Source organism: Maniola jurtina, chromosome 14, assembly GCF_905333055.1.
Source record: "Maniola jurtina chromosome 14, ilManJurt1.1, whole genome shotgun sequence".
Lineage (NCBI taxonomy): Eukaryota > Metazoa > Arthropoda > Insecta > Lepidoptera > Nymphalidae > Maniola > Maniola jurtina.
The window spans coordinates 1428745-1453965 of record NC_060042.1 but is presented as its reverse complement, the minus strand read 5'-3'; the positions used below and the strand labels follow the sequence as shown (position 1 = coordinate 1453965).

Here is a 25221-nt window from a genome sequence, read left to right as displayed (position 1 = left end):
ATTGACATAAGTACCCTTTCCAAAATATTGTTTCACTAGCTGATACCCTCGACTTCATCAGCGTAGATGTCAGTTTTAAAAATCCAGTGGGAACCCTTTGATTTTTCGTATTGTTAACTATATCTATGAAATAACTCAAAATTTAAAAAACCCCCGACACAAAAGCCTCTAAGAAAACTAGAAAAGAGCTGATAACTTTCAAACGGCTGAACCGATTTTCTTCGATTATAGCTAAGAACACTCGATCATGCCACCTTTCAAACAAAAAAAAAACTAAATTAAAATCGCTTTATTAGTTTAGGAGCTAAGATGCGACAGATACACAGATACACACGTCAGACTTATAACACCCCCTTTTTGGGTCGGGGGTTAAAAAATACGTCGATCCGTATTTCCGTTGCGTTGCAGCGTGATTGAAGGAACAACAAACCATCAAATAAACAAACATTCTTATTTATTATGTGGGTATCAAAAAACGCGTATTTTTGTATAACAAAATAGTATAAAAACACGAGTATTGTCTGGATAGTATTGTCATAAAAGACAATCACGGTTGGCCATGGTGTCACAAAAAAGCCATAATGATTAGTGATTATCGGTTAGATACCTCTAGAATTTCCTTTTAAAAACTTATGTGATTTGCCCAGCAGTGGGATGTGATGTAAATTTTTTTGAAAATTTATATTTTTTTTGGAGATTAGAGCACCTTTTGAGTAAAACCTTTTGTCTCGGTATAAACTAAACTGAACTTCACTATGAGGTCATGATTATAATAAATATCTACTAACAAAAACTGTAAAAATTGTTCAAACATCTCTTGTAATATAAATGTCAAGGTCGTGTGAATCATATCTTATATCACTTTACATTATACAAAAGGTCAGTGGTATTAGGTATATTCTAATGCTCGGGCCACATTAAGGTTAACGTCAATGCCCAACAACGCCATAACTACGCGTTAAACTCAGTGGCCACACTTGAACAATTAACGTCCAATGCCAATTAAATTGGGGTAAAAATCGTCTAACGGCAATTAACGCGTTTTTCAGCGGCGTTTCTCGTCAATGTAGCCGGGCCATAAGTAATATCTATACTCGATACTTAATAAATAAAATTGGAGTGTCTGTCTGTAATTTCGAAATAACTACCGTATATTAAAGTCATATGGTTATTTGAACGATACTATAACTGAATCACACGTTTTTAAAATTTTTGTCTGTCTATCTGTCTGTTTGAACGGGCTAATCTTCGGAACGGCTGAACCGATTTAGACAGGATTTTCACAGACAAGTAGAGGATTGACCAGGGAGTAACATAGGCTACTTTTTTTAGAAACCTAAATCCACGCGGGCGAAGCTGCGGGCATCAGTTAGTATATAATTAAAAGAGATTACATTAAAAGGGTTGATGGTAACTTCTATTTGTTTTAACGGTATACCAGATATTTTGTTTGTTCGCCTTCGTTCTGTGAATTAATAAAAAGGGTTAGGTTTGCTTGGATTTCGTAACTTTTGTTGTTTTGGTTTTATTTGAGAGGTGCGTTTACTTTAGATGATAAATATTATGATATGATATAGCATCATTTAGGTAGCGACACAGATTTGTAACAAATAATTGTACTTAAATATTTTGTAGGTACTAGCTGATGCCCGCAGCTTCGCCCGCGTGGATTGGTTAGATCCCCTGCAGCATCAGGATTGAGGAGTTGGTCTCCAAATTTTTTATGAAACGATGTCGCAAAGTTCCTCTATCGATTAAAAAAGAAATGACGCAAATCGGTTCTGAAATCTCGGAGATTTGGGTGTACATAGGTAGAAAAACACAACTCCCTTTTTGAAAGTCCGTTAAAAAAGTAGCCTATGTTACTCCCTGGTCAATTCTCTACTTGTCTGTGAAAATCCCGTCAAAATCGGTTCAGCCGTTCCAAAGATTAGCCTTTTCAAACAGATAGACAGACAGACAGACAGACAGACAGACAAAAATTTTAAAAACGTGTGATTCAGTTATGGTATCGTTCAAATAACCATATGAGCTTAATATGAGGTAGTTATTTCAAAATTACAGACAGACACTCCAATTTTATTTATGAGTATACAGATAAAGTATAGACACGGTAATATTATATACATACCATTACCGTGGTATAGATGAGCGGTACATAGAGTAGGTAACGCGTTGTACATCTCAAGTGCCTAATTAAACTGTATGTGTGAGATACTGTTACTAAGTCAAAATAGTATGGAGACAGACTTTTTACTTTATTATAATTAATCAACAAGTAATTTAAAAAGTTTTAAAAAAGCGCCGCCTAGCGGTTTGAACTGCAACTTTTTCAGCCCGCATATAGTAAAGCGTATAATGCCATTTTGATTTTTTTTATTATGTGAAAATGAATAATCTTTTAATCATGAACTAGATAAAATTTTATGTTACAAAAAAAATAGGTAATTATCTGTAAGACTAAGCAAGGCAAAACTTAATCCGAAATATAAAAGGTAAATAATAGAGTCCGAAATACAAAAGAAAGACTGTTGTTACTACAATTTCAGCCTACCCTCTTATTAGCGCCTTTATTAAAAACCCAGTCACTGGGAACATTGATAAAGGTGGAAACACACTTGTAACATGCTACGCGACCGTAAAACGCGACTCGCGTTGAGGCAAATCTGTATTATGTTTATAAAATTTTATATGATCGGAATAAGAATTAAAACTTCTAACGACATCAAATGTTTTCAGTAAAATTGCTTCTTCGAGATGTAGAGTCTGCTAGATTTGTAGTTCAACAGGAGCGTGTATGTATGAATGGTATATTATAGGGAAATCATATTCAGTTCGAGTTATAACTCGAATAAATAACTCGATAAATTTCCGAAATTAACTTGGATAAAGACGGACTTAGCAGGCAGGGGATTTTAATATATTTTTTTAAATAAAAATAGCGAGCAAACGAGCAGGGAGCAAGCGAGTATTTATGGAAAAAAAATATTAGATGCACAGCAAAATAAAAAAACTTCTGGACTCTGAAGTAAAATAAAAAAATATTACAAAATATCTTGCTACTCAAATATTGCTGCCGTCACTGTTCAAAGTCAGACAAACTACCTAATCGTATCTTGGTTGATTATTTCATATTCTTTATTTTGCATTTCCCATGTGACCTTCCCATTACACATGAGACCCTATAAGAGTATGGCAAAAAATATAGATACATTAGAAAATTGTTACGGGTTAGTAGATAGGTAGATAAAATGTACAACATTAATAAATTAAATTAAAATAAAAACATTATATATTATTTATAGTCGAATGAGGTGAATTAGTAGACTTTCGATAATCGTATGATTTTCGTTTTAATCAGTTCGTACAGCTCAAACCACTGTTACTCGAGATTGAGCACGTAGAGCACCTTATAGAATTTTTAGGAATTCCTTCCTGGCGAAGCTATACCTACCGAGGATTTTTTTTTAATAAGTACCTAGTGTATTTTAGGAGTTAAGGCATTTCATACGGTTGCGTCGCATTTTAATAGTATGCTGCCGACTTCAAGCTGTAACTTTAATTAGACGAAAACATTTTGTTTTCTTTTGTTTACACAAAATGGCGATTACTTGATTTCGTCGGCCCCGATGTTTGGTGTAATCTTATTTTGGACTTAAGAGCTAGTTAGAGGTCCACTGTTTCTTTTACTTTGTTTTTTTTTTCGTATCAGCGTAGCGCACACCTTTTTGATTTCCATACTCAAAGGGACCTTATTTACCACTACTAAACCTCCGCTGTCCGTACGTCTGTCCATCTGTCTGTCTGTCATTGTCATCATATCTCATGCACCGTAATAGGTAGAGACTTCAAATGAGTGAATTAATAGTGTGTATTTTTATAACCTACATAGCAACAGTTAATAAAAAATTCTGAATGGCTGCCATGAAAATTAAAAAAAAAAAAGTAACGCATGCCGGGTACATTATTGCCCAAAAAAAGGAGTGTAATGTTTTCAGGGTTCATGTAGGTATGTGTGTGACTTTATTTGTTTCACCATAACTTCTAAACGCCTACACAGATTCGGATGAATGAGGTAACGTTAGAATCCTTACATCACCTCGAGTAATTCCGCTATAAAAAAAAATAAAAAAAATCAATACAGATGTCATGTTTTTTATTTTTTTTATTTGAGCTGTTTAAAATAAATGTTTTCCATGTTGACTTATCATTTCAAACAAGTTTCAAAGTGCAAAGCTGTGAGCAATCTGCCACTTTCGCACACACTCCTTTAATTCCCTATAAAACACGCATCAGGGATGCAAAAGCGACTTTAACTTGTTCTGAATAGAGTCTGAAATCATCTAAATTTAATTCTACAAAGTAAAGAGTAAATAATGCCGAGATAAATTGTAATCAAGCAGCAGAATTTGTTTAATGTCGCAAATTTGTTGACTGTCTCGAGCCGGCACTATGTACATACGCCCTAGAAACGCTTTGAAGGCTTTTTTATATGCAGATGGGGCAATACTTTGATGAAGATTCTAAAGGAGCAAGTACATTAAATCAAAAAAAAAAATCTGCTTGGGGCCTTAGCTTAAATACCTTAGTGGTCAACCACTTGGGTATTTGGCACCGGGATAACCTACCTTTTAAATGCATATCCAAAGTGGAGTTAATACCATCTAATCTAGTAGCGACTTTTTGATATGTATTTAAAAATTATTTAGAAACAGCTGCTCCTTATTTGTTATTGGATATTGCATCGATGGCATGGATATTGAATACTGCAAATTACCCAAAACTAGATTACGTGTCCACTTAGATATTTAACCAGTTTGCAGAAAATATCATGGTCAAAATTCGTTGTCACTAATAAAAATTTGTGGTTATTCAAGGGGCGAACCAACAAATTCTTGAAAGGCTGACAACTCCTCTGGTATTGCAAATGTTCATGGGCAGTGGTAATCACTTAACATCAGGTGACCCGCCTGCTATTTTTATAGTAAAAATATATTTACTGTGCTGAATGTACATCTAAGAAAAATTGCAATTATCTCTGCAATCTTGACCAATATTACATTAGAAATATTACGGTATAATGAACAAGGGTCTTTACATAAATTGAAGGTTTGTTTTATAGGAGTTTCCGCGAAGTTTTATTACGGAAATCCATATCCAGTGTTTGGCAATAAATATAAAAGCGCCATCACTATGGGTAGACTATTTGCCATATGTATGGTATTTGAATGGTATGGTAACATCCCATTTATATTGCATATAACTGGGCGATAAAGTAGTTATTACATGCGTAAGAATGTGCCTAGATACTAGCTGTTACACCGACTTTAACGCATGATTTATTGTATTTTCCGTAGTAGAACAAGAAACCCTTATAGTTTCGTTATAAAACCCCCGACAAGTGAAGGTTAATTACATACAGTAACTAGAAAAGAGCTGATAACTTTCAAACGTCTGAACCGATTTTCTTGGATTATAGCTAAGAACATTCGATCAAGCCACCTTTCAAACAAAAAAAAACTAAATTAAAATCGATTCATTAGTTTAGGAGCTACGATGCCACAGACAGATACACAGATACACTCGTCAAACTTATAACACCCCTCTTTTTGGGTTGGGGTTAAAAGGGACCATAATCAAACAAACAATCGCATTTATAATATTTTTATAGATTTAAATAAGGTTATTTATGTGATAAAGTAGTTATTTATTGCGCTTAGGAATTTACTATAAGTAGTCATGTGCATATTTAGAAACAACTTGTAATAATAATATTATAATGGGCACATATTACATTCAATTAAAGATACTTGTTTGGTACATGTTTGTTTTCCACGTTTTTAGTTACGAAATAAACTTGATTTTAGTGCCAGATCTTTGATGCCAGATCCAAGCATTTGGATTTTTTAAATTATTAGTTAAATGCGTTTTTAAATTATTAGTTAAATGTCTTTGATGCCGGAATTATGACTGATGAATTAGTTAAATGCCAGGTCTTTGATGCCAGATCCAAGCATTTGAATTTTCAAATTTTTTGAAAATTTGAAGTACCTACCCACTGTATTCACTTTTTAATACTATTCAAAAGTTAGCTATGACTGATGGTCTTTACTCTTTTTGGCCCTTTTGTATAATATTACTAGAGGATGCCCGCGACTTCGTCCGCGTGGATTTAGGTTTTTAAAGATACCGTGGGAAATGTTTGATTTTCCGGGATAAAAAGTTGCCTATTTCAATTACAGGGGCGCAAACTAGCTATAGCAGATAGCTTAGCCTATGTCCGTCCCCGGGATATAAGCTAACTCTGTACCTCGTCAGAATCGGTTAAATTGTTGGGCCGTGAAAAGGTAGCAGACAGACAGACAGACAGACACACTTTCGCATTTATAATATTAAGTATGGATATACTACTACTGGTATAACTAAATAACGCCCGCGACTTCGTCCGTCTGGCTTTAAATTTTTTTGACTTGATTTGAAGCGGATGGCCCGTGAAAAGATAAAAGGTAGACGGACTAACATACAGATAGGTATCTCGCATTTATGATATTAGTATGGAATGCAAGAAGCTGCGGTATTAGACTACAGGCCCATGTTTAAAAATGGGTGGGTCATATGAACCACCAGGTGACGTATACAGGACGATATAAGAGCATAAAATAATAAGTTTCAGCACTATGCCGTCACTTGTAAGCTGTCCAACAGAGTGCTGGTGAGAATTGAAAAGTGCAGGTAGAGTGAGTACATTTTGGTCATATATTTTTGTACGGCATTTTTACCATCGATAGATCCATGAAAAATAATAAGAAAGCGCGCAGTGCCGTAAAAAAATGGTGCGCCACAAAGTTAGTAAATGTTTTGATTTTCTGACAATTTCCGGGGTAAATTTGGTCATTTAATTCTGTACGGCACTAGTTTCATACTGTTTCAATACAGCCTCTAATCCATTATTCCGCAACGCCGTACAAAAATCATGCGACAAGGGGAAAAAATTGAGGGTAGCAACCCCCTCTCTTTCCGTGGTCCGGGGGGTGATTTGAAACAACATAAAATTAATTTATTTTGAAAGTGTTTTATGCATAGATAATATTTTTTTACATGCCGTACATTTTCGTTGGTCCAAAGGTTTGTAGGGGATGTGGATATTATATACACACCCGTTCACTTCAGTTAGACGGCATAGTGATTTTATCATATTATCAATTGTTCTCTTCAAAAATATGTTAATGCCGTACAGTATCAGATGGCCATAAAGTACTACCCTTAAAATGGTAGCGTCATTTTCATCAGCCTAAAAGATATGGTCTGCATTAAAATGTACGGCATAATTTTTTCCTAATTTATTTATCTTAATACTATTTAAAACAAGGGAAAAGCGTAGAAAATTGTTATATTTTATTAATCTATGAATATTTAAACTTTTGCAATAATTTGAAAAATTTCAGTTTTTGTATTTATCTATAATTTTTTTTAGAACAGTTTCTTTTGAACGGCAATACTATATAACAATAGTATTTTACACTATCATGTTAAAAAAAAAGTTGCCGTACAGAGTCAAATGATTTTACAGCTTTAAAAATTAAGTATACCATGAAATTAAGATAATTATTGATACACATTCAAATGAACACTAATTTTTTTACGGCATTATTTTTAATAGTACTTTTGAGTGCTAGATAATGTTTTGGAACCAAAGCCGTACTTTCTCAAATCACCCCCCGGACCACGGAAAGAGAGGGGGTTGCTACCCTCAATTTTTTCCCCTTGTCGCATGATTTTTGTACGGCGTTGCGGAATAATGGATTAGAGGCTGTATTGAAACAGTATGAAACTAGTGCCGTACAGAATTAAATGACCAAATTTACCCCGGAAATTGTCAGAAAATCAAAACATTTACTAACTTTGTGGCGCACTATTTTTTTACGGCACTGCGCGCTTTCTTATTATTTTTCATGGATCTATCGATGGTAAAAATGCCGTACAAAAATATATGACCAAAATGTACTCACTCTACCTGCACTTTTCAATTCTCACCAGCACTCTGTTGGACAGCTTACAAGTGACGGCATAGTGCTGAAACTTATTATTTTATGCTCTTATATCGTCCTGTATACGTCACCTGGTGGTTCATATGACCCACCCATTTTTAAACATGGGCCTGTAGTCTATATGTTGATTGTCCATTCATTATACCTAACAGTCGTTAGCATCTAGCTTTTAAGATACTAAACGTCATATTCTGTGCTTTTACTTAATAAAACAAAAGAAAATATGTAGGTAATGGAAACTCGTAAGGTAAAAGGCTTTTTGGCAATTAAATAACTTAAAATTAAGCATGATTTCGCAATCAATATATCGAGAATGTAAGCTTTGTTCTGGTATGGGTCTGTAAGGAAAGTCTAGACTTAATGCAATTAAACAACTTAAAATTAAGCATAGATTAAGCATAGCATACATTTTATTCAGCTCAGAGGATAGCCGCGCCTTTGTTATACACGTTTATACACATAATTTATTATAGTTACGAAATGGCGGTGGTTATTCATAGTTTCGCAATAATCCATACTAATATTATAAATGCGAAAGTGTGTCTGTCTGTCTGTCTGTCTTTCTGTCTGTCTGTCTGTCTGCTACGTTTTCACGGGCCAACCACTGAATCGATTTTAATTAAATTTGGTACAGACTTGGGATACATCCCGGGGAAGGACATAGGCTACTTTTTATCCTGGAAAAGCAAAGAGTTTCAACGGGATTTGTAAAAAACCTAAATCCACGCGGACGGAGTCGCGGGCATCTTCTATTATTATCTAAATCCTAAACTGCTTTGTTCTGTTGTTAGGTCAATCCAATCCATCAAAGTGTCCACTGTCCCACGTCTAATTACTATAGTCAGACAAAAGGACGTGCGTTACCCAATGTGGCTCGTGAGTCGTGTCGCAAACTGAATACATACATCATCTATTATGGTAGAAATCGAATAAGCATTGCGTTAGTGGCGTTGGTAATTTGTCGGCCGGCACGACAAATTACGCAAGCTAGTCTTTTTGGTCAGGGACCTCAGATTTGTCATATGGAACATGTTTTAGGTAAGATAGGTATATGTAGGTATAGGCCGTGTATAAATAAGCCATATATCATAAGTAAGTATAAGTAAGAGCCGTTTATAGTAAGCCATCCTACTAATATTATAAACGCGAAAGTTTGTATGTATGGATGTATGGATGTTTGTTACTCTATCACGCAAAAACTACTGGACGGATTTGCCTGAAATTTAGAATGGAGATAGATTCCCTGGATTAACGCATAAACTACTTTTTACTAAGGAAAACTAGAGTCCCTACGGAATTTAAAAAAAATCTAGATAAATATTATGTTGTAGGTAAGATAGGTATATTATGTACCTAAGTATAAGGCATATATCCTGAGTACTAAATGGTGCATCTAGGTTTTTGAAAAATCCCGTGGGAACTCTTTGCTTATCTGGGATGAAAAAGCACCCAATTTCCGGGGCGCACGCTATGTCCTGAATCCTGATAGTCTGGGACTCACAATGGACCGTCGATATAAAGCGGCTGGCGGGGAGTGGCTGGATGAGGAAGGCTGAGGACCGGGTGTGGTGGCGCTCTTTAGGCAAGGCCTGTGTCCAACCAGTGGACATCCACAGGCTGATGATGATGATGATTCAAAAGAGAATGAGAGTCAAACTACGTTTGTTTGGAGGCGCTACGAGGTCTTGCGTTAGGTACTTCTGTAGATCACGATTTGTTACTAAACTTCGTAACGTTAGGGCTCTGTCATATTGATGACTAGAATGAGTCATTGAAACGAGGTCGCGTGCCGAAGCGACTAAACTGCGCTACCAAAACGGAAAACTAATTGCGAAAAATGTTTCCAATTAATACGTGAAGTGATTCATAATATCAATGATCGAATGACAGGTAGACCCAGATTTGCGATGTATGAGAAAAGGTGACGGATTTTCCTTAAAAGTATTTTTATAAGTATTGGGTCATCATCAGCCTGTAGACGTCCACTGTTGGACATAGCCCTTCCCTAAAGAGTGCCACCACACCCGGTCCTCAGCTTTCCTCATCCAGCCACTTCCCGCCAGCCGCTTTATATCGTCGGTCCATCGTGCTGGAGGGCGTACCACACTACGCTTGCTATACGCGGTCTCTACTCAAGGACTTTCCGGCTTCATCGGCCATCGCCTCTACAAAAGGCAGACAAAAAGTAGCCTATGTCCTTTCCAGGAGTTCTAGCTAAGTATATCTCTTTTTTTTCAAAAATCGGTTTAACGGATGAGCCGTGAAAAGTTAGCAGTCAAGCAGACAATAATTTAATTTAAAGTTTGATTGATATAAACATCTATCTAATTGCAAATTCTTTGGTTGAGAAAGTATAATTTTATCGATAGTTTTATAAATCCTTGTCTAAAATCGTGGCAACACTAGACTAGAGCGGTGACAGATGTGGGCTTGCGACCGGCCGCTCTATCGATACTGTGGTAAATTGTGTTCAGATAGACCATAGAGCAAGAATAAGTATAGACACTGATATCGAATTCTCTACGTGATCAAATCAGAAATGAGGAGATTCGTAGGAGAATCAGAGTAACCGAGTAGCTGAAGGGTTGTTAAGCAGGGCACATAATTCGAAAAACCGATAGATGTTGATTGGGGTTCCAAGGTGCTATAGAATGGCGACCTCGCACCGGAAATCACAGCCTTGAAAGACCTCTTGGAAATGTGTATTGTGTTTAGTTACAATAAATCTACTACTAAGTAACTACTACTATGTGTGTGCTTTTTTTTTCTCCTTTTCATTTTTCTTTACTACTGTATGGTTTTTTTTTGGTTCTTTTTTGGGTTGTACTGTATTCATTTTAATATTGATCAATAAGCAGGGAACGCAACGGGCGCGGTGCGTTTTTATTTTATTAATCAATATTTTTTGGAGCAAACTGAAAACCAGCGCTGAGCATTGCCATCAATGCTCGGCCATGCTGAGTTTGCGGCCTATTGCTATTGTTAGTTTTTTTTATTTTTATAGATTTAATTTACTTATAACATATGTATGATTGTCACTAGCAATAAGTAAGCAATAAAGCCTATTTATTATTATTATTACTACTGTTACTAAGTAGATTACTGTCATCTATTGATACATATCAATAGATGACAGATGACATCAAACGAGTCGCAGGGAGCCGTTGGATTCAGGTGGTGCAAGACCGTGGCATATAAAAGTCCCTACAAGAAACCTATGCTCTGCAGTGGACGTCTATTGGTTGATAATGATGGTTAAACGTTAACTGTTCTAAATGTAATACAGTCTATAGTACCAGGGTGCAGATCGCGTAGGATATAGACCAATATATGTATAACCCGGTATTGAGCCGGCTATCTCTTTCAATCGCATACCTAAGCACTACGGATATATAGCTCAGATGCCCTTCTTTGCTCATTTTACGTAAAGAAGGCTTTGGATTCATTTTATGTCCAGACGTTACATTTCGATTGAAAGATCCCGAATAAAAGACAAAAATGAAAAAAAAAATGCAGCAAGGGTATTAAAAACCTTCAGGTATTTTATAGCAGATATTTTACGTCATCATTTCTAAATGTAACATAGTCTACGGCACCAGGGTACAGGTCGCGTCGGATGTAGGCCGATATTTAACTGGGTAGACCAATATTGGACCGACTATCTCTTTCTATCGCGTTCCTACATAATATGGATACAGCTTATATCACACTAATATTATAAAGGCGAAAGTTTGTGTGTGTGTGTGTGTGTGTGTGTGTGTGTGTGTGTGTGTGTGTGTGTGTGTGTGTGTGTATGTTTGTTACTCCTTCACGCAAAAACTACTGAACGGATATGGCTGAAATTCGGAATGGAGATAGATAATATCCTGGATTAGCACATAGGCTACTTTTTATCCCGGAAAACCAAAGAGTTTCCACGGGATTTCGAAAAACCTAAATCCACGCGGACGAAGTCGCGGGCGTCAGCTAGTCCTCTCTATTGCTTATTTTACGAAAAGGAGGTCTTTTCATGGAGATCGTATATAGAGAATCGTTGGACGCCATCTGAATAAAGCTTTTTTTAAGGTCCCGTATATCTAAAGAAAAAATTAACTCTTCTAGGATCACTTCGTTGTTTGTCTGTCTGTGTGTCTGTCTGTCTGCCTGCTAGCTTTTTACGGCTCGTCAGTTTAAAACTGTAGAAGGCACAAAGATAACTTGCATCCTGGGAAAGGAATACCTAGGCTATTTTTGGTCCCGGGAAATTAAAGATTCCCCACGTGATTTTAAACAGCCTAATCCACACGAACTTGCGGGCATCATCTAAATGGTACTATGATCATCTAAATGGTACTATGAGCATCTAAATGGTACTATGAGCATCTAAATCTAGATCATCTAAATGGTATTAGACTGACATTGAATAGGATTTTTTTTTTCGATAAATAAAAGGATTCCCACGGGATTTTTAAAAACCGGAATCCATGCGCATCACCTAGTCAATTAAAAATGATATTATTTATTTAATTAAACCAGTTTTGCATACCTACACTTTCATCGTGAATGTATACCAGGACAACATGAAAATAAATGCATTATTTATGAATCATGCAAACGAAAGTCACTTTCAAAAAGTTTATTTTAGCATCCGAGTGACTAGGTTCTGTCGACTCACGGCAAAATGCTTTCTAATATACCGGTAAAATTATTCAAAATTTTAAAACACTCATTTACGTTTCTAGGTTAAACAGGATGTAAATAATGCAACTTGCTAATACAAATATGCATATAAACACAGCACTAATCCGGATTACTACCCGCAAACTGCCAATAAATCGTTATTTACGAGAATAAACAAGATAAAGTTGAAAACTAAAACCCGACTGCGATCATCTTAATAAACGCTGAAATATTATAGTAAAATTGTTTTTCTGTCGCTTGGTATATTTTAATGTTGTAGTACATTTATATCTATGAACTCAGAATTTTCTCCTCTTTCAATTGACACCCCACTTGATACAATAGCAAAAAAAAATTTTTGAGCCCCCACTTTTTCATGTAACATCCGTTTGGTCAATTTTTTTCGTATAAAATGTAGCCTATATCACCCGGACCCTTACGACGAATCGATTGATACCTCATTCATCAAAATCGGCCCACTAGTTTAGGCGCTACGGTGGAACACACAGAATCTGGATACAAACATACATACCCACGTACATACATACATACATACTTACATAATACATACATACCTAGACTGCTAAAATCATAACTTCCTTTTGGCTTTGCCGCAGTCGGGTAACAAAGCGGATTACACAAGTTGTTTAAGACTCGGCTTTTCTGCGTTCCGTCTGTATACGCTGGCCCTTAGTCATATACTAAGCTTACCTTTGAGTAGCAGCACGAAGTTCTTCTTATCCTCTCCACCCTTGGGGTACTCCCAATCGATGTCCAGCCCATCAAAGTTCCTGTCCCTCAAGTAAGGGATGGCAGAGTAGATGAAGGTCTGCCTGGAGTACCGGCTGGAAGACATCTCCTTGAATTTCTGCGTCCCGAATGACCAGCCACCTGGAGAAAACATTTTTTAATTAAATATTTTTGAAACTATAATATTTTTTACTAGCGACTCGCCCCGGCTTCGCACGGGTGTTCTATGGAAAAGTGGTTATAATGGCTAAAATATAAATGTTTGGTTTATACTATCGCGGACTTTTTTGTAGGCATTATTGAGTTCTACAACTTTTCTATAGAAGTCAACCATACATCTCTAACCATTTAGGCAGCGTTCGCGAGAATCGTTAACGTACGGCAGTTTTTTCGACGCCTTACTCCACAATTTTCACTACCACGAAAAATCCTATCTATTTTCCGGGATAAAATATAGCCTATACGGATTCGGAAGAATCCCTCTAAGTAATGGTAAAAGAAATTTTGAAATCGGTCCAGTAGTTTTTGAGCCTATTCAATACAAACATACAAAAATACAAAAATACAAAGGTTTCCTCTTTATAATATTAGTATAGAAGTATAGATTGATAACAGAAACGTCACTATTTTTCCTTAGACTTAGATGACTATTTATTTTGATTTTACGCTAAATACTAGCTGATGCCCGCGACTTCATCTGCGTGGATTTAGGTTTTTAATATTCCCGTGGGAACTCTTTAATTTTCCGGGATAAAAAGTAGCCAATGCCACTCGCCAGGTCTCTATACCCATAGAAAGCTCACGTATCTCCATTACTCTGTTGCGACGTGATTGAAGGACAATCCTAAAGACCATCTAAACTAACAAACAAATAAACATACTTTCGCATATTTTATTTGAGATATGGGTACTTAGGTAGTCGCTAAAGAAACTTAAGAAGTCAAACTAATAAATAAATGCGAAAGTGTGTCTGTCTGTCTGCTAGCTTTTCATGGTCCATCCATTTATATCCATTATCCATTCATCCATCCATTAATATAATATTCTCACGCAAGCGGAACTGCAGGAAAAACTAGAGCACCTCCAATGAATGTTTATTTCCAACAAAACCCTAAAAAAATAAACTTTACAATACCGTAAGGAAAACCTAACCTACATTTACCCACCAATTGTCTCAAAATTCCATTGTGCGAAATCAATTAAAACTCACTGCTTACTAGTGTGCTTAGTATGAGATTTTAGTTTTCAGTTCTCACCAGCGATGATCGAATTCGACCGTCGAAATACTTCATTGTTTAAGTAAAATTACTGCCGATAGACATTAGGGTCCCAAGGTGATTGAATGGCGACCTAGCATGTTGGAAGACTTCTAACTAGATGGACAGACGATATCAAGCAGAGAGCCGCTGGATTCAGACGGCGTAAGACCATGGCGCGTGGGAGTCCCTACAAAAACCTACGTCCAGCTGTGAGCGTTTATTGGTTGATAATAATGATGATGCAGTATAGAAGCAGGCGTTATTTTGCGGAAGCCCATGATATACAAGGAACCAAAAGCTTAATTTGCTATAATCCACTAAACCAAACAAATCTGTATGGTGCAACATGCAGCATACGACGTGCACCGCCCGCCCTCCCACTGATAAACATGCAGGAAAAGCCAGCCACCACGCAGCACCACACAAATCCCAAAACCACTTGACACTCGTTTCGCCCTAACATCGGATCATCCTTAGGAGATGTAGACCTTACAATGCCTAATTGCAAAAGATTTTTTTTTAAGAATTTTGAATTTTTTTTAAGAATTTGAAATTAGGCATTGTAAGGTCTACATCTCCTAAGGATGCTCCGGTGTTGGGGCGAAACGTGTGTCAAGTGGTTTTGGGATTTGTTTGGTGCTGCTTGCTGGTGGTGCGTATTGCTTGCTTGGTGGCTGGCTTTTCCAGCATGTTTATCAGTGGGAGAGCGGGTGTTACATATCGCATGCTGCATATTGCACTATACAGATTTGTTTAGTTTAGCTAACCAAAAGCTTTGCTATAATCCATAGCAAAGCTTTTGGTTACTTGTAAATAATGATGAACTCATACTAAGCACATACAATACGAGTGAATAGTGAGGTGAACGTAGCAAAAACCCGATGTCGATTGTCGATTACATTAAGCGCCTTTGTTGCGTTTCGTTTCGCTTCGAACTCCAGTTTTTGTGGCGCCGTGAAAATAGGTGAAAATATCGAACATTCCGAGGCCGTGAGAAGTGCGGTGTGTTTCACACGTTATAGTGATGGTCTCGATCACAGAATACAATAGAATAGAATAGATTTTTATTCAAATAAACTTTTACAAGTACTTTTTGACGTGACAACGTCTTATAATTCGATAGAGCCGGCTGCACGCACGAAAAAACATGACTCATGCGGCGTTACCTCGCTCTGAGGCGTTCCAAGTAAGGCTTGAAGTGCAAGCGAGAGCGCGGAACGAGCGACAAAGAAGCACAATCTGCCTTTGTTGTCACGTTCAACTATCGTCAGTAAACCGACTTTACAGACAACCAATTTTTTTTCCTTACCATAAAGCTCCATTATATAATGGTAGCTTTATTGCTACTACGATCTAGCCTATGGGCTAATAAGTTATATTATTCTAGCTTAAACTTCTACTTATGAATAATTTCTAAATCTAATTTCAGTCCAATAACTGTCCTTAGTTTATTCTAATATGCTTGTACAGTTGACAAGTACTTTTGAATCGTCAAATAATTTACCACTGGTTCGGAATGCCATTCCTACCGAGAAGAACCAGCAAGAAACTCGGCGGTTGCTCTCTTCAATTGTAATTCGAAATTAAGTAAGTAATAGAAATGGTATCTGAATCTCTGGTGTATCTTCTCAAGTTAAAGCTGTTATTCACTACCCATATAATTATTCTATATGCGAAAGTGTGTTTGTTTGTATGTTGGTTTGTCCTTCAATCACGCCGCAATGCAACGATGGACCTGATTTTTTGCATGAATATAGTTAAAGATCTGGAAAGTGAAATAGGCTAGTGTAAGTTTGTTCTCTTACAGAAATAATTCGAAAACTTTTTAATTGATATCCCAAGCTCATCCAAATATCACCATAACGACGCGGCGGCGCACTGATATGCTAGAGCTATGCACTCCTTTGCCACTTCTAAACTTGTTTTGAATTCTATGGTTTCGATGTATTCATAGTTTTTTTTTTTTTCAACGAGATGATAAATTTCTATCTCTTTTAAATAATGATGTAATAGTTAGTTAAATAATGTAAAAGGTAATTCGATTTTATGCACTTTATGTAGTTATTTTTGTGCCGATTCGAAGCACCCCCAAGCGTACTGCTACTGGGTATCAAAATTGACACTTTGTGTTAAATAGTCTTCTTGTTGATTATGTCCCATCACTAATAGGCCATTGCAGGTCCAGTGTACTTGTCTTCGTAGAGGTCAGTGATTTTCATGATAATCTTTTTTTATGTAAAAGGCACGACGGCATTCCCAATTTGTAAAGACCTTTTAACTAGTTCATTATTTCATTGATTTAACTTAAAGACGACCCTCGAATATGTAAGCTATTATAAAGGCGAAAGTTTGTATGTGTGTGTGTATGTATGTTACTCTTTCACGCAAAATCTACTGGATGGATTTGGCTGAAATTTGAAACCGAGATAGATTATTATACCCTGGGCTGGATTAACACATAGGCTACTTTTTATCCCGGAAAATCAAAGAGTTCCACCCAGACAAAGTCGCAGGCATCAGCTAGTATTATTATGAAAGGTCACTTAAACAACCATTTCCCTGAAGGCAATGAATACGACAGTATCAAGGAAGTGTCACAGCGCTTGCATTAGAAAGTACATATATTTTACATAAGAGTGTCATAATGTGACATACACTTATGTAATCCCTTTGTGTAGTTACTATACAACCGATTGTCACATAAGATCGTTTTGCATATTCATTTCTTTAAGTACCTACTAATATGATGGCTCAATCCACGTGCAAACAATATTATTCAATTCATTTTAGTTTTTAATTTAATTATTTTAACATTTTTTTTTTGTTTTAATTTGGATTTAAGTTTATTTTATAAATAAAACTCTTATATTGATGTCCTTAATTTTTTTTAAATATTATTTATGAATTTAAAAATAAATCATTTGCATTCAAAAAATGATTTAAATATTTTAGTATGGAGCCTGGCCTACCCTACTCCGCTATTTGGTTTTTTTTTTTTCAAAATAGCGGCCACGCATGAAACCTGTATTGTTCGGAACGGAATTCAGACTCTACTGAGAAGACCCACCAAGAAACTCAGCAGTTGCTCTTTTCAAATCACAAATATTACAATAATAGTAACAATGTACAGGATCTTGTGGACAACTGAAAGCTGAGCCAAATGTTTCCATGCAAAGAATTTTATAATGTTTAATTGATGTTGAAATTTGTACGATAATGGCAATTCTAAAAAATTCCAAACACTCAGCCCTACAAAAATCTTTTGATTATATTTTTATCCAATAGACAAGGCTGGCTGGCCTCGTTCTACAAACTCTAATATTTTAATATCAAAGTCTAATATTTTTTTAAATGTAGGTTAAGTCTCTCTCCACACTTTTGACAAGTCAGAACTCTATGGTACAGAAAATAGATTGCACTGAGAAGAGCCGGCAAGAAACTCGGCAGTTGCTCTTTGATACAACTTTCGCGTCGGTCTACGGTTCACATCAAAATCAGAAGCAGCTATTCGTGTTAGGTTTTATTGTTTCAATATTCCGTCGCGTGCAATCATTGAGACAATTGTATTATTTAACACATACATTATTTATTAAGGTAAATGAACTTTTAAATATGTTGTGCTCGTAACTATTAAGATCTCTCTCGGGCAGGTGTAATCATTGTCATTGTTTTGATTCACGACTGCCCAAAAAAAACGGCCAAGTGCGAGTCGGACTCGCACAAAAGGTTCCGTAGTCCGTATAAGAAATAACACTTTATTTTTTTAATTTCATGGAAGTAATTTTGGAATTCTTATTATTTGTTATACTATTATTTGTTATAGCGGCTATAGAAATACGCATTCTGTGACAACTCTCTACCTATTACGGCTTCACGAGATAATAATAAGGTTATGTTTTTAACGTTTTTTTTTAACTACAACTTGTTAGTGGTATAAATGTATTTTGTGTTTTTGATGAGTAATTAGATTGTATGTTTTTTGCAATTTATTTTTGACCCCCGACCCAAAAAGAGGGGTGTTATAAGTTTGACGTGTGTATCTGTGTATCTGTCTGTGGCATCGTAGCTCCTAAACTAATGAACAGATTTTAATTCAGTTTTTTTGTTTGAAAGGTGGTTTGATCGAGAGTGTTCTTAGCGTAATCCAAGAAAATCGGTTCAACCGTTTTAAAGTTATCAGCTCTTTTCTAGTTACTGTAACCTTCATTTGTCGGGGGTGTTATAAATTTTTAATTTACACTTGTTAAGTGTGTCCTGTATTCTTTATTATACTATACTTAGCAATAAAGATGCTTAAATAAATAAAAAGAGTAAATATTTTCTAGTCATGCAACTCTGTGTACAATTATCATTTCAACATTGTAATCACTGAAATCCATACTAAAATAATAGGAAAATAATAAACAAGTTTTCTATATACGGTCATAAGAACGCCGGAAACGGACCGGAAAGAATATCTTTTAGTAATTATAATTGAAGACCAATTAAACGTTGTATAAACACCAGATTGATGGATTGTACAACTTGAAATTATTACTACCGGTGGACATGCAACTTTGTATATTGTTTTTGTTGTTGAAATTAATATAATTGATATTGATAGAGAGTATTATCACTTACTAGCTGATGCCCGCGACTTCGTTCGCGTGGATGTAGTTTTTTAAAAATCCCGTGGGAACTCTTTGATTTTCCGGGATAAAAAGTAGCCTATGTGCTAATCCAAAGTATAATCTATCTCCATTCTAAATTTCAGCCAAATCCGTCCAGTAGTTTTTGCGTGAAGGAGTAACAAACATACACACACACACACACACACACACACACATACAAACTTTCGCCTTTATAATATTAGTGTGATAGTGTGACTAGCTGATGCCCGCGACTTCGTTCGCGTGGATGTAGTTTTTTAAAAATCCCGTGGGAACTCTTTGATTTTCCGGGATAAAAAGTAGCCAATGTGCTAATCCAAAGTATAATCTATCTCCATTCTAAATTTCAGCCCAATCCGTCCAGTAGTTTTTGCGTGAAGGAGTAACAAACATACACACACACACATACAAACTTTCGCCTTTAAAATATTAGTGTGATGTGATTTAAACGTCATACGGAACCTTCGCCAGTGGTTTAATGTAGTGGGTGGTTTAACTAACTAACTGTTTAGAGCAGCGGTGAACAAAATCCAGTTAGCCTTAATGATCGCCAACCTCCGATAGGAGACGGCACTAGAAGAAGAAACGTCATAATTTCATTTTTGCTTCAAAATCCATCTTATAACTTATGGGCTAAGAGCCCATACGGGCCAGAGCTTTGATCACACTAATATTATAAAGGAGAAAGTTTGTGTGTGTGTGTGTGTGTGTGTGTGTGTGTGTGTATGTTTGTTACTCCTTCACGCAAAAACTACTGGACGGATTGGGCTGAAATTCGGAATGGAGATAGATAATATCCTGGATTAGCACATAGGCTACTTTTTATCCCGGAAAATCAAAGAGTTCCCACGGGAATTTTAAAAAACCTACATCCACGCGAACGAAGTCGCGGGTATCAGCTAGTATTTTATAAAAGCTGAAAGTTTCTATGCGCATTGTCCCCAACACAGGCAGGAACGATCAGTGGACAAGAAAGTTGGCGAACTACACAACAGGCTGACTAGACACCGTAACAGGCTTGCGACTCCTACGCTCCGCCTTAGGAAGGTGCAAAAGTCATTTGTGGGAATGGGTATAATCTTTTATAACAAAATTTCTCAGTCAATTTTGGACTTGCCTTTACACAATTTCAAAAAATCTATTAAAACTATGCTCCTGAGAACGACGTTTACAAGTTCTTTTGACGATTCAAAAGAACCGTCACAGGTTCTTTCTCTATTACTAGATGATACACGCAATTTCATCCGCGTGGATTTAGGTTTTCCAAAATCTCGCGGGTACTGTTTGAATTTTCCTGGATAAAAAATAGTAAATACAGGCATGTAAGTTTCCTCACGACATTTTTCTTCATCATTACAGCATAAAGTGATATTTGATTGCTTTAAACGCACAGAAAAAGATACACCATCATCATCATCATGATCAACCAATCAGCGACTCACTACTAAGCACACGTCTCCTCTCAGAATGAGAAGTGTTTGGCCATAATCTACCACGCTGGCCAAGTGCGGATTGGCAGACTTCACACACCTTTGAGAATCTTATGGAGAACTCTCAGGCATGCAGGTTTCCTCACTATTTTTTCCTTCACCGTCAAACCAAGTGACATTTAACTGCTAATAACTCCAAAAAGTTAAAGGATCGAACCCACGACCTCCCGAATAGGAAGTGGATGTCTTATAAGTTATAACCGCTAGGCTGTCAAGGGAAAAGATACATACCAATAGCTAAAAGTGTCTTCAACTTAGGGTTAGCCTTCTTCAGCGCGTTGATTCTGTCGTACAACCCCGTCTTCCCGTCTTTGGTCTCATCGTTGGACTCGAAGGAGCTGAGCTTGCCCTTCTTCATCCATCCGAAGGAGAAGATGATGTGGGTGCAGAGGTCAGGGGAGATGTCCTCTGGGAGGAACTTCCCGACCTTGACACGGTATTGGGACCAGTTGGTGTAGTAACAGACGATCTGGAGAGGAGAAAATAGTGTTAGAGCTATAATGGTGGCCGGCCATAAAAAGATGTATAGGTAAGTATGTTTTTCAGTTTAACAGCTTGTTACTTAATGGGCCCTTAGTAGAGTGAACTAGAGTGAAGGAACTGATTCCTGAATCGATGTCAAATCTTAGGCTATGGCGACGTGAAATCATAGAAAAATATAGAGCTACCTTAGGCTAGATATTTGACGTCTGCCAGTGTCGTCGAAGCATCGACGTTTTGTTAGAAGTTCCCTAAGGCCTCATTTGCACGAGCGCAACGGACGTTAAAAAAGCTCTCGTGAACTGTATCTTAGTGGTTAAAAATAATAAATCTGATTGAGTTAAAATTTTGAAAATCGCAGGAAAAATAAAGTTAAGGATAAAATTATCGCAAATGAGATATTGTGGTCAACACCACAAAACTATATCGAGCACTTACAAGTTACAACATACGCATTTTAAAATAGGTATGTCCTTACATCTATGCTATTGACCTAGCTGCGACCGCAAGGGAATCTAACCTCAATGCCTATCGACATAGACACCTTTATAGCACCAAACCACACTTGAACATTAAACATACTCATTCTGAAGGCTAACAACTTTACTTTTAATACATTCGAAAAGCTTTGTCGACATCCGCGTTAAGTTCTGGGGACAACTTTAAACGTGTCCTCAAAAACTGTTCCTCTGCATTTATTATCATAGTATTAAGATTCATTTTTGAATGGATTACTTGTAAATATAAGTTTGTGGCAGGCATTCGCAAGGTTTAATTTATGCCCGGTGTCGTTTCCTGACATGCCTGTCTAAGGGAAATTCTTTTTCCTTTCTAAATGCAGACATTCCATTAATTTATGCATTTTTTTGTGTTATGATTAGCTATTTTTATTTATTAAGATTAGTATAGATTGTGGATTACTTCGTTTTCACTTCATATTACCCGCGTCGGTGTTTTACTTAGGGCCAAAACACAAAAGTGCGAAGTGACATCGCATCGTAAGAAACTGGGAGTTTGCACGACGCTTTGCTAAAACTTACGGATTGCACATCACACCCGATGTTACATCAATACATTATACAACAGAAGTATTTAGGACAAAACCATCCTTGACACTAGATAAATCCTCAAAACAAACAAAAAACACTTCCAGTAGACAAAAAATACTTTCAGTGATCACCTAATTGTTGACGATCTCTGAATATATAGTTTGGTTGGTTATCCGAAACATGGCAGCAAAGCAAGGCGCCTTACGACGCGAAATCGCACCGCATCGTACGAGTAGTTTTCAGCGTTGCGAATTCGCATCGAATCACAACGCAGTTTTGTGTTTCGGCCCTTAAGAGCTGATTCACACCAAGCACGTACACGTGACCACGCGCGTAGTGACGCGCGTGAATCGATAGACATGACAGCACGCATTACGTCTACGCGAACGTTCACGTCACGCAAGCGGTATGCCATATTATCTTATACAGTTCCATACATTAACAACGTCATGGTACGCGCTACGTCTACGCTTACATGCTGCATACGCGTTTGGTGTGTCCCAGCTTTAAGCTCCATTGGCGAATTATACATAGGTAGCTTTGATATTTGTTTACTTACTACTTTTGGGCCTTTTATGTAAATGGTCCCTTTATTATTTTCTTAAGTTTCTTCTAACCTACCCCTAAATCTTAATAGTTAAGAAATAATATCATAATAAGTAGATAAGGAATAGCATGGGAATAACATACATTTACTGATAGTGGTAGTAGGTACATATCTATGGTGGTATTTGGAAGGTATTTGGAAGTATAAATCTACTCGCATGTATGACTTTTAATCCCTTTATCTCATTATCTTTTTAATCTCTTTCAAATACTCATCCCCCATAGTATATTTAAAACACTTTCAATTGAGGTTTTACTATTCCGAACTAGTGGTATACTTTTGACGAATCAAAAGTACTTGTAAAAGTTCAATTGAATAAAAATATTTTGAATTTTTGAAAATATTCACTACAGTATATCTCTTAATATAGTAACTTAAGTATATTTTTGTCATATATTATATGTAAATCTGTATATGATTAATGACCAATCACCAATCAATTTGCACTCACATCCGTCGTCCTTGTTTCATATAAGGTTACTTATAATGTACTGATTACATTAAAATTATCTTGAGGCAATTCTTTTTTACATAAAAGGGATATCCGTTGAATATACTTAGGTACTTATTTATATATATTGAGCTATTTATTTATGCAATACCTATTGAAAATATACATACAATATACATACTATTACATTAATTTATTAGCACTAGTTACTTAAGAATATTATAAATTTAAAGTGATAAGAATTAAAGATCTCTATTATCTAATTAAAAACTACCAATTTTAGAAACAAGTGTAAATTAAAAATTTATAACACCCCCGACAAGTGAAGGTTAATAGTAACTCGAAAAGAGCTGATAACTTTCAAACGGCTGAACCAATTTTCTTGTATAGCTAAGAACACTCTCGATCAAGCCACCTTTCAAACAAAAAAAAACTAAATTAAAATCGGTTCATTAGTTGAGGAGCTACGATGCCACAGACAGATACACAGGTACACACGTCAAACTAATAACACCCCTCTTTTTGGGTCGGGGGTTAAAAACGTGACAGCATCATAACAGCTGGCATAAATCTGTTTCGTTTTGATGTCTGAGCAAAATCAATGTATGGTCTATAGATTTCAGTCTCAGATTTTTGGCGATTAATATGAAGAGTCGGCAAAAAATCTAATAGTTTTTTAAATTCACACACACACACGCTTGACAACCATCACACCTGATGGAAAGTGATGATGTGGCCTAAAATGGAACACGTTCACCTAGATGCCTATTCACTGGATTACAATAGGTAGGAAATACGGATCGTGGAAGAGTATTCCAAATGCGTATGAGGAATGATGACCCAAAACGATTCGTGCGTGTAGATGGCGCGGGTACCTACCTAGTATCAATAATATCCTCATAAACTGACCAATTTTCACTTAACCTTTATAATATTACCTACTTACCTAAACCTTGTATTAAAGAAACCCAAATTAAAATCCGTACAGTAGTTTCTGACATTATAGACATACCTACTTGCCTACTTGGCGACGGGAATTGTTTTTTAACCCCCGACCCAAAAAGAGGGGTGTTATAAGTTTGACGTGTGTATCTGTGTATCTGTGTATCTGTGTATCTGTCTGTGGCATCGTAGCGCCTAAACGAATGAACCGATTTTAATTTAGTTTTTTTTTGTTTGAAAGGTGGCTTGGTCCAGAGTGTTCTTAACTATAATCTAAAAAGAGTTCTCAGCTCTTTTCTAGTTTTCTTGTAGAAAAGAAGGTTAGATAACCGTTAGGTTCATAATATTATGTCAATAGACAAATGTCAAGCTGTCAAGATGGACGTTGCCTAAATACATAATTATTTATTTGAAAATGATGTTTTGGAAAACTCAAATACTTTGGATCGTCGGGGGTGTTATAAATTTTTAATTTACACTTGTCATTTTAACCAACCTTATATCCATCCTTGTCTTTATGGTCATCAGTGCCAACAGAGTTGTCTATGGCTGCAGAGGACTTGCGGCTGGCGATGGTTGGCCGACCACGTATCTTTGGCCTGTTCACGCTAGCCGATATCACCTGGTCCGTAGACCTTGATACACTGGTTGTGACTGATGTTGAGGTCTTGTTGGGCTTCCGTAGTCTTCTGCGTACACCTGGAAAGTACCAACTATGTTTAGGATCATGATGTTTAGGGTTCCGTACCTCAAAAGGAAAAACGGAACCCTTATAGGATCACTTTGTTGTCTGTCTGTCTGTCTGTCCGTCCGTCCGTCCGTCGTGTCTGTCAAGAA

At 36.5% G+C, this 25221-nt stretch overlaps 1 protein-coding gene across 1 annotated transcript in view; it reads right to left on the bottom strand.

The window, feature by feature from the left end:
* Positions 1-25221, bottom strand: part of LOC123871604 (probable chitinase 10) — a 107937-nt gene that overhangs the window by 28022 nt on the left and 54694 nt on the right. Inside the window, exons 3-5 of the mRNA XM_045915496.1 lie at positions 24881-25083; positions 21087-21324; positions 13419-13598 (exon numbers count right to left, since the gene is read on the bottom strand). Of these exons, the coding sequence (XP_045771452.1) occupies positions 13419-13598; positions 21087-21324; positions 24881-25083 (621 nt within the window). The remainder of the gene's footprint in view (positions 1-13418; positions 13599-21086; positions 21325-24880; positions 25084-25221) is intronic.